Here is a 10,486-nt window from a genome sequence, read left to right on the forward strand (position 1 = left end):
CTCTCTCTCATAAAAACTACAAGTTCCATCTCTCTCTCTCTCTCTCTTTCATAAAAACTACAAGTTCCATCTCTCTCTCTCTCTCTCATAAAAACTACAAGTTCCATCTCTCTCTCTCTCTCTCTCATAAAAACTACAAGTTCCATCTCTCTCTCTCTCTCTCTTTCATAAAAACTACAAGTTCCATCTCTCTCTCTCTCTCTCATAAAAACTACAAGTTCCATCTCTCTCTCTCTCTGTTTCAGGTACAAAGCAATCCCAACGCTTGATTTGTGGGGCGCTGGTGTTTGTGACTTGTTGGATGTTTGTGTCTATCGCCACCTGCCTGTTTTGGGGCGGGTGGGGGGTGGACATCTTCATCCTCCCGGCGGTCACGTCATCGTCCTTGACCCACTACGCCCAACACCATCGGGAGCCCCGGAGGGAAGCAGCAGTCGCAGTGTACCACCTCAGTAGGCGAACTGACGGCATTCACAATTTGTTCAAATACTTGGTGAAATACTTCGGAAAGTGAATGAATGCCTTTTTTCCATTTTTTAGTATGGTAACTTTTATTGTAACCAGTTTGAATCGTTCTATATTTGGAATGTGTACATGATGCTAATTATTTTATTCAATTGTGTCCCCAAAAAAATAATTTTTTAAAAATACAATAAAAGGAAATTGGAAGACAGACATAAGGAGCTGTTGATTTGTACATCAAAACTATTCTATTCTATTCCAAGTCGTAGTGCAGGAAGTTCCGATGTTCCAACTCGTAGTGCAGGAAGTTCCGATGTTCCAACTCGTAGTGACGGAAGTTCCGATGTTCCACCCATGTTTTTGTACCTTTTTTCTTTCTCCTCATTTTTTTGCGCATGTTTCTTTGAGCTGACGTTTTGTGGAAGCAGAAGCAGCCCAGTGTACACAGCTGTCGGGTGTGTGCGTAGAAAGAAGTGTCTCGGGGCACTGCGTGCGTTGTGATATAATGTGCTTTTCGAAAAAAACGACACGGTTCTAAGTTTCTCTCTTCTTCTTTCTCTGTAAATATAGACTGTGTGATGAGTTTCTAAAGCTTTACCCAGTTCCACGATTTTTGTAGCTCTTCTTTCTCCCCGTAGGATCCGCGGGACCGATCGTGGAAACTAGATTTTTATCGCCACCGATTCTGTACCTTCTGCTCTGCGTGTTCTTTCAACTTTTACGTCATTTTATCGTTTTCGTTTTTTTAAGAAAGAAACTTTTTAACTCTTATTCAGAAGGGTTTTGTTTTTTTTAAACACAAGCTTTTGTGTCTGTCCTTCCCGAAGGAAGTCGAAAATGAGAAGGAATATTTTTAACCTTTTTTAAAAAAAAGTTTTCAGTATGTTATTGTAAAGTTTTACATCAATTCCCAAGCTTGAAAGGAAGGAGTATACCTGCCTTAGTGGTGGAGTTATTTTATTTTTATATATTATCGCGCTATTATCGGCCGCACTCACGTGCTTCGAGCTTGTTTTGGGTTTGTTTGTTTTTTTAATAGTGCCGTGGAGGGGTTCAGTCGCAGCTGGCCTGGTTTTACTCCCGCGGGTGATGAGAGCGGAGGAGGAGGCGAGAGCGGGAGAGGGGGGAGCAGGACGACCATGGTAGTCTCTTCGTCTCCCCCTCCCGCACGGACGGACCCCCGAGACTGGGCTGCGGGCTGAAGGGTGGTCAGTTTTATCGTGAGCGCGCCAGCCACTCTTTGACTCTGAGCTACTCATTCGATCGTTCGTTCGTTCGTTCGTTCGTTCATTCGTTCATCATTCCTCATCCATTCCTCATAATATTTTTTTTTTCGTTTGTCTTACGGAAGGTTAACTTTTGCGCTGTGACAGTAATCATTTCTATTTGTCGATATATATATATATATCTATACATATATACACGTCGTGCTCATTGCTGTTCACCAGTTTTTACACCATGTTCGTCGATTGGAAATGTACATCTCGAAACGAAATGTTTTTTTGGTTGTTGTTTTAAGTTGCTTGGGTTGTTTGTTTTTTGGGAGGTTTTTGTTTTGTGTTGTTTTTGTTTTTTTAGGTTTTTGTAGACTTTATTAAATCAGTAGACAAGTTTTGATATTTCAATGTACTGTTTCCCGCTGATCTTTACGGTCAGTGTGCATGTTGTTTTAGTTTAGCTTTCTGCACATATTATAGAATTTTTTTGCAAATAGACCAAGTATATTACAGAATGCATGCTTATACTCGTATATATATATAATGAATTAATTTTCTTCTCTAGCTGACTAAGGCTATTTTAATATTTTCGACATTGGGGAGGGGGTTTTTATGTGCCTATTGAGGAAGATGAAGAAGCAGGATTTTATTTTTTTTTTTTTTTTTTTTTTGTTGATTAGCTGTCACGGGTTTGAAAAAGAAGCTCATCCAATTGGAAATTGATACAACTTCTGAAACTCTGAATATCGTCATCTAAAATAATTGAGGCCTTTTAGTTAGTTTTTTTTAAACAATTTTCAGTGTTCAGTTCTAGCGTATCAGATGAGCAAGTCAAGATATATATATAGATTGCTTCGCCACCCGCGCTACTCACTCAGGCGACATCATCGCGACCCTTTTATTCAGAATCACGACAATTTTAATTTCTGTGGCCATGATGCTTTCTGGGAACAAGTTTCCCCAGTTTATGAATAATATATTGTATTTTCGGCTTTACACAATACCCACAAAGCATCAGTTCTATTCTCATGATTTGAACAAATATTGTTCCATTTTCACCGATTTAAGGATTTTTCCAGTCTGTTTTACGCTTCATGCATATATGCAGGATATGCGGCTTTTAGTTTTAAAAGGCGGTGAGTTTCATTCACTCTGTGTGCAAGAGAAAGCTTGACGTTAAGTTTTCTTAATTCCCCCCCACCCCCACCCCTTTTTTTGATCACAAGGAATTTTTTTTATGAAGCCAGGATTTTTTATTGTTTTATTGACCACCCACCTAATTGGAATCAGGGATCTGAATGTCGTGGGAAATATTTGAGCAGTGGACTGTAAGATCCAGTCTGTGCCGTGACTTTTAATCACATTTTATGCGGTCGAGTAGGAAGGAATAAAAAGGAGGATTTTACTAGTAGTGACCACTCGGTGAGAAATGGAATGTAAATTAATTTTTTCCCGTACGGGGTCACAGAAGTTGGAAAAACGATCACAGTTGATTGGATAGCTTTACGGTATATAATAATGCTCATGTTATGTGGTGTTGTCCTCGCGTAGAATGAACCAGTGAAAATTTTTACATTCAAAATTGTAGGGCAACCGTTGTGTACTTTTTTTTTTTTTCCTCCAGCGAAAATTACCAGTGTGTGCTATGTGCAATTTTACTTTTCCGTGTATTCATGAGCATCGAGTGAGTGGAATTTACATATTTTATGTACATGTATTTAATATATATCATATATATATATTATATTGACACTTGCTATGTCCCATACTCCCATCGTTCCAAGCATAGAGGGTCTGCTACTACTACTACTAGTTAGAGACGAGTCATAAGTCGTACATTCCAACGCTGAAATATGCCGAGAGGGGGGGGCCGCCCAGTCAACTTTGCCAGCCCCAGTGTAGCAGCTGCAGCTTACATAGCTCTGTCTTGAGTCTGAGGAGGTTCTCTCTCGCTGGCCGGGTGCCGGCTTGCCTGCCGGGTCTGTCTTTAACTTGTCGGGGGGAGAGAAACGGAAAATGATTCTGAGTAGAGTGGGGTCAGGAGAAGGCTTGAAGAGAGTTGGGTGGTTGGATGGCTTGAAGAGAGTTGGATGGTTGGAAGGGTTGAAGAGAGTTGGGTGGTTGGAAGGGTTGAAGAGAGTTGGGTGGTTGGAAGGGTTGAAGAGAGTTGGGTGGTTGGATGGGTTGAAGAGAGTTGGGTGGTTGGAAGGGTTGAAGAGAGTTGGGTGGTTGGATGGGTTGAAGAGAGTTGGGTGGTTGGAAGGGTTGAAGAGAGTTGGATGGTTGGAAGGGTTGAAGAGAGTTGGGTGGTTGGAAGGGTTGAAGAGAGTTGGGTGATTAGAAGGGTTGAAGAGAGTGGGGTGATTAGAAGGGTTGAAGAGAATTGGGGAGGTGTGGTAGAAGTTGGCCGTGGCCCCCTCTGTCCCTATGGCTGTGTGTTTTTCTCGGAGCATCTTTCGCCATCTTCGTCATGTGTCACTTCTATCTTTACCGTCTTTGGTCATTGTGAGTTTCTGTAACCGGTCGTAACAATTATTATTATTAACAAGTTTTATTTACAAGTCCCCACTAGATCTGGAAATGGTTTTGTGTGTCGTCGTCAAGTCTGTCAAACGTTTTTTTTTTAAAGTTCCACGGTTGTTGTTAAAAATTAAAAAATTTTCGTCATTGTTTGATCTTCGAGCCTTAGATAGATAGATTGTGGGGGGTCGGAGGGGAAGGAAGGACCGTGGGCATGTGGCGTGGTGCTGTCTGTCCAGTCTGTGTTGTAATGCTAGCTATGTCATTGTCACTCGTCGGGATAGTTTTCTTGTCGTACCAAACGTTAAGTTGGTTTTTGGTTTTTGTTTTTAATGCTAACTTTTTCTTTTAAAAATTTTTGATCAGATTGGCAGTTCGAACAAGAAGTAAATGGGGTGGGTACCTAGCCAGAAGCAATGAAGCTTGAAAGATAAAAAATGCTACGTTGTTTTTCGTTTCGTCACAGCTTTGTATATTGCTTTCTCTAGCAAGAACACCATTTCCACTAAAATAAAAAGTCAATAAAAAAAACAACAAAAAAGCCACCACAAGTGTTTTCTTGTTTCTTATTTCACTTACTCCCAACAGAAAAGGTAAGTACAAATTTTTATTTTTTAAATGGAAATTGCCCACTGTTGTCTTCTTTGATAGTAATAACCAAGTTTTGTGGACATTTAAAAGGTTTTATGACTGCCACATACAGTGGAACTCGGATTCAACGATGTCGCGGGCCTGACCTAAAATCTCTTTGAATCTGACGCGTTTTTGCCGACCTGACACGCTCAGAGTCACATGTGTGCAGACCGCCCATCCAACTCCCAACGTGGGTGGTTGGCGAGTGCTCTGGTGTGGTTTGCTTCTTCTTTCTTGTCAAACATCTGTCGTCCTTATCTCCCCTTCTTCTTTTTTATGTTTGTTACTCTCTTGTAACACCTCTAATCTTCTGGCGCTCATATGACCTTATGCAGTTGCGAGAGCCAAAAAACCCTCTACTAAAACTAAAAAACAACTCCCGACACTCGCGTGCCAACAGTGCGTGTGTTGGTTTGAAAGAAGCCACTCGCTGTTCGGTCGCATGCAATCGACTAAGTGAATAATGGTTCACGATTCAGGTACAATGGAAGGTTTCCGGGAATAGATAAAGTTCGTTGTGGGAGAAAAATGAGCGAAGCCACGTCTGTGCGGGCTGTTCACCCTGGAAGCGACCTCGTTGAATCCGAGCTTGCTGATTTAAGTGCTCGTTGAATCCGGGTTATTTTTATTGATTTTGAAGAAGAAAAAAAAACGGGGGATCCATCTCCTCTGGTTGAATGCGAGTTTTCCTTGAATCCAAGCTCGTTGAATCTGAGTTCCACAGTTCAGCTTACGTACAAAAACAACACAGATTTCACTCTGTCTATACGAACTCAAATCATGCATTCCGGACCTTACCAATAGTCGTGAGGCAGCGTGGTGGAATCAGGCTCTCGTCAATTTTGGGGCATATTGAGTTATTGGTATCATCTTAAAGCTTGTTCATTTGTTCTGCTTTCATTGAAAAAATTACCCATCCGTCTTCAATAGAAGTGGAGAGATTTTGGATTGAAGGAGGTGGGGGTCACCTGGTATTTAAGAAGTAAAATTTGCGAGAAAATGGCCGCCAAAGCTTGGTAAATTCCAAAGCTGGAGAGTCCATGGAAACTGTAAATTTATATTTTTGTGCCTTTAGTCAAGATTTTTTGGTGAAATCCTCCAAGGAATGTGTTTATAAATGGACATAAAGGGTGTTGAGCCAAAAAACAAAAATTTGATAAAAATTGCTAAGCAGGGAGAAAACTGCTGTTTTTTTTCGATTTTATTATTTCGACGAGAGCCTGATTCCACCACGCTGCCTCACAGTAACAGTTACTTCTTCTTTCCTATCAAACATGATCTATCTGTCTTATCTCTCCTGTTTTTTATGTGTATGTTACTCTCTTGTAACACCTCTAATCTTCGGCACTCATATGACCTTGTGGGTGGTTGGCGGTTGCTTTTGGGGAGGTTTGCTCCTTTCCTATCAAACATCTGTCGTCCTGATCTCTCCTCCTTCGTTTTTGTGTTTGTTACTCTCTTGTAACACCTCTAATTTTCGGCACTTATATGGCCTTTCTGTGTTGCAAGTGATGTAACATTTTTACTAAAACTAAACTAAACCAAGGGGCTCTCGTGGCCTAGAGTTTAAAGTGTTCACCTCTCATTCAAAGGTCCTTGGTTCGAATCCGGAATGCGACAATTTTTTTTTCTTCTAAAATTGTCTCCTTTCACGTCCTTTCCTGTTCTCTAGCAATGTTCTGTCGTCTGCTTTCGTCTCCACTTTCTGCCCCCACCCCCTCTCCTCTGGGCTCCTGACTCTTCCTGCAGCCTTTCTACTGCTGCTACTCCTTGGCTGCTCCTTGCTGCTGTCTTTCTACCATACCCCTGATCTTCTGGTTGGAAAGATCTGCACCTAGCCTTCTCGGACAAGGACGAAAAATCTCGGAGGTCCCATGTGAAAGTTGCGCACATTCAAGATCCCTAGAGTCTAGGTGATCTAAAATTGATAGATATAAGCAGGCTTCGGCCGCCACCCGCGCAAATTTCAATATTGCCTACCTACTGAAAATACTAAATGTGTCCTGTATGCTCATATGACCTTATGCGGTTGCGAGCGCTGTTTTAAAAAAATTTTTAACTTACCAAAAAAAACATTAAATTAAAAAAGTAAACCAGATGAAATTGACAACCAGCCAAAACACTAGACACACATCCCCATAGAAGAAGACTCGCCCTTTTCTTTAACATCTACAGGAACATCCTGTACCAATGAATGATGATAATTATAATGATGATAACGATAAAAATAAAAATAATAATAATAATAAATGACATTTATATATTGCGCTCAACCCCGAGAGTACACAGGCTCTGAGTCTGAGCGCTTTGTAATACTATACAATACAACGTACTTTGTTTTTGTTTGTTTTTGTAGAGGTTTTACGGCACTCGCAACTGCATTAGGTCTTATGAGCGCCAATACAATGTACAACAGTAACATAAAACGTTGTGACCAAGAAAGACCTGGATTCGGGGTGTGAAAGATACCCGGAGAACATTCAATATCCCACCCAGCCAGGCCATCAAACTTGCTAGAGACAGGAAGCTCTTTCTCCCCTCGACGCCCTAGGGGTACAAGAGGACGGATAAAGTTGACGTCATTTTAAAAATTTTTTTTTTTTTTTTTTTTTTTTTTTGGGGGGGGGGGGTCCTAAGAAAGATTACAGAAGATGACAAGGGGGAGGGGGGTCACTTTTGGCTAAATTTTAGCTGACGGCGTTTGTGAACTGTCCCCCAAGCGGCCAGGAGTCTGTGGTGAAGAAAGTGTCGGTGTCAGCTGAAGTCATTTCTGTTTTTAAATTAAAAAGATGAAATCTAGATCTAGAAGAGAGCTGACAGAATGATTGGCAAACTCGTGATTTTCCACATTCCAACGTTTTAGTTTTATCAAAGACCGAGCAACGTAAACGAGTTAGATCTAGGCCTAATATAATGGTCGCTTTTAAGCACAAGGGGGCTATCCCGAAAAAGGCTGTTTTGAGAAAATCGAAGGTAAAGTTTTTGGATCCTTATTCAGTTTCTTTAAAAGACAAGGAGAGTTTTCTCTGTAACCAAACAAACATACACACCAATGAAACCAAAAATCTCCTGTATGTAGGGCAATGTGCACTCTTGGTGTTGGTCAAGATTTCTGGAAACCCACAAAATCTGGGTTAGCCCGCTTGTCCTTGGCAGCTTGGGCCAGACCGCGAATCTGACCAATCCCGTGGCAACATTCAGCAGGAATTGGGACGGTAAACTCAAACAAACATGGCGGCTGATCCAAAGAACACACACTGTAAGTGGTGTGCCGCAATAAACTGCACTAATTCAAAAAACAGACGACCTGAATTAGCTTTTTTTCGTTTTCCTAAAGACCCTGAAAGGTAAGTCAACTGGTGGATAAGTAGATAAAGCTTAAATAGCGTAGATCTCTTGCTATTATTTCGTGAAAAATTGTTCCAAAACACACACCTTTCCTTTGTATTTGTTGTATTCACCATAAATGAAAGCGTTTGTTGTAACTTGTGTTTTAAGTAGATCTAATCTAGATCTAGATTCTAGATGATCTAGATCTGGATATATCTAGATGTAGATTCTAGATTAGATAGGCCTATAAGTTCTAGATCTAGATCTAGATTCGATATATATTGTAAATCTAGATCTAGATAGGTTTTAGATCTAGATATAGATATAATCTAGATCTAGATTAGATTTTCTAGATCTAGGCTTCCTCGCATCTGGAGATAGTCTAGTGTCTTTGGTTTAGATGGATCTATGATAATAATAATATCTAGACTAGACTAATCTAGATCTAATTCAGTTCTCATCTCCCTGTCAAGATCTAGAAAACAATACATGCTGTGTTTTTAGATCTCTAGATCTAGATCTAGATTTAGATTCTTTGGCACTTTTTCGGTTGTTACCCTAGGCGTACCTTCCACCGTATGTGACCATTTTGGTTGTCAGTCCAGTTTTCTCCTTTTTTTTTTGTCCTAAAAGAAGGGGGTAGGGAGTCCCTCGTGCAAAAACAACAAAATGGCAACAAAAAGGGGGTGGGGTGGTGTAGGGGCTTCCCTGCTACAAGTACGCTAAAATAATAGTTTGCACTTGGGACAGTTTTTGGTGTCAAAATTGTTCTTGGCGGAAAGTAGGGAGTAACAGACAAAGATATTTATAAGCACTGATTCTTCTAGATCTAGATCCTAGTTATGTGGCATTCTCGTGTAAGAACCGAAATGCCTAAATATCATTTGGCTTAATACACTTTACCGTATTCGAGTGTATTGTAAAACAACGACACCACAGGTTAGAGCATAGATCTATATAATATAGATCTCGACCTGAAGCTGTGACTTGTATAGATGATCAAGCACAAGTAGTTGATCTATTTACTAGTCTTGTTGATGATGCACTGATCAAATTAAACTAAATCTGTTGGTTTAAAGTAAATTAACTTTTGCTGGTAAAAGGGGCTGAGACAACTAGATCTAGTAGCCTACTTGCAGAGTGGAGACAGGCCTGAGCAGGTATGTGCTAGGAAAGAGATGGGAAGGGGAGACGGGAGGAGTTTGATAACGGGCATCATTAACCCTCAAACTCAAACTGCATCTCTGCCTCAGACTTCTGAACTTTATTTATAGTTTGTTATGGCATAAATTATAATTAAAGGACCTCGCAGTTTAAGTTTAAGGGTTAGTAGTCAGCATGTTGCAGTCAATCATTTCGTCTTATTATTCAATCAATGCCGCCCAAGAGGTCGATAGAGTCATTGTTATCCTTCATGTCGTCTTATTATTCAATCAGTGACATCCGTTTATCGATCCCTTTCCAAAAAAATATTTTTTTATCAACTTTCAATAGTTACATTTCTTTAGTGAAACATTGGTGTTAGATAAAGAACAAGTCCAGGCAGTTAATAGTTCTTTATATCAGAAGTTCTTTAAAACACACAAATGGGGCAAAGAATTGTGTTCTTTGTTTCCGTAAGTTCTTCACAAGAGTGTACTTTATAGGTGTGCTCTACTGTACTTTTATCACCAGATGTATGCAATGGGTGATAAATGCAAGAAGAAAAGACCTTGAAAGAAAACATCCAGAGCAACTGTATCAAACGACAAGGTTATGCTCTGAGCACTTTGAACCCTGTTGGTTTAGTACAACAGCAACACGCCGCCTTCAACTGAAAAAAAATGCAATTCCTACCAAATTTGACACCCCGAAACCTCCTCCTAAATTGACACCTTCACGTCCACCTATTTGTAAAACAAAGGAGATTGGATTTAGCAGTGCACTTGCATCTGGAATTACCAATGGTGAGTTGTATATATATATATAAATCTCTCTTGGTCTTTCTTTCTCTCTCCGTTCCCTCTCTCTCATTCTCTTTTCCTTTCTCTCTCATTCTCTTTTCCTCATCTCCTTCATTGATGTTGTTGAATAATTTATGAAGCTACTTGTATTTGATATGCCAAATTTGTCTAGAAGTTTAATGTTGTTATTGCTGCTCATATTCGTTATTGTTGTTGTCTCCTTCCCCCTTTCTCCTATATATTGATGATGTTGCTGTTGCTGCTGATCTTGCTCCTGATGTTGCTGTCGTCATCGTTGTTATTATTGTTTTCTCTCTCTCTCTCTCTCTCTCTCTCTCTCTCTCTCTCTCTCTCTATCTCTCTCTCTCTCTCTCTCTCTCT

General features: G+C 40.3%; 2 protein-coding genes across 3 annotated transcripts in view; both read left to right on the plus strand.

The window, feature by feature from the left end:
• Positions 1-4,744, plus strand: part of LOC100533426 (amyloid-beta precursor-like protein) — a gene marked incomplete at its 5' end in the record, with an annotated part of 9,204 nt that extends 4,460 nt beyond the window's left edge. Inside the window, 1 exon segment of the mRNA XM_013089913.2 lies at positions 246-4,744. Coding sequence (XP_012945367.1) covers positions 246-269 — 24 coding nt within the window.
• Positions 4,745-8,018: 3,274 nt separating this feature from the next.
• The window catches only part of LOC101864036 (tigger transposable element-derived protein 4), a 27,111-nt gene continuing 24,643 nt past the window's right edge, over positions 8,019-10,486 (plus strand). Inside the window, exons 1-2 of one of the 2 annotated variants that reach the window (XM_005111560.3) lie at positions 8,019-8,179; positions 9,837-10,108. In XM_005111560.3, the coding sequence (XP_005111617.1) occupies positions 8,064-8,179; positions 9,837-10,108 (388 nt within the window). In that variant the 5' untranslated portion in view covers positions 8,019-8,063. Of the gene's footprint in view, positions 8,180-9,836; positions 10,109-10,486 lie in introns of those variants that run through there. The other variant, XM_005111564.3, reaches the window with a different exon arrangement.

This window comes from Aplysia californica, unplaced genomic scaffold (genome assembly GCF_000002075.1).
Source record: "Aplysia californica isolate F4 #8 unplaced genomic scaffold, AplCal3.0 scaffold01077, whole genome shotgun sequence".
Lineage (NCBI taxonomy): Eukaryota > Metazoa > Mollusca > Gastropoda > Aplysiida > Aplysiidae > Aplysia > Aplysia californica.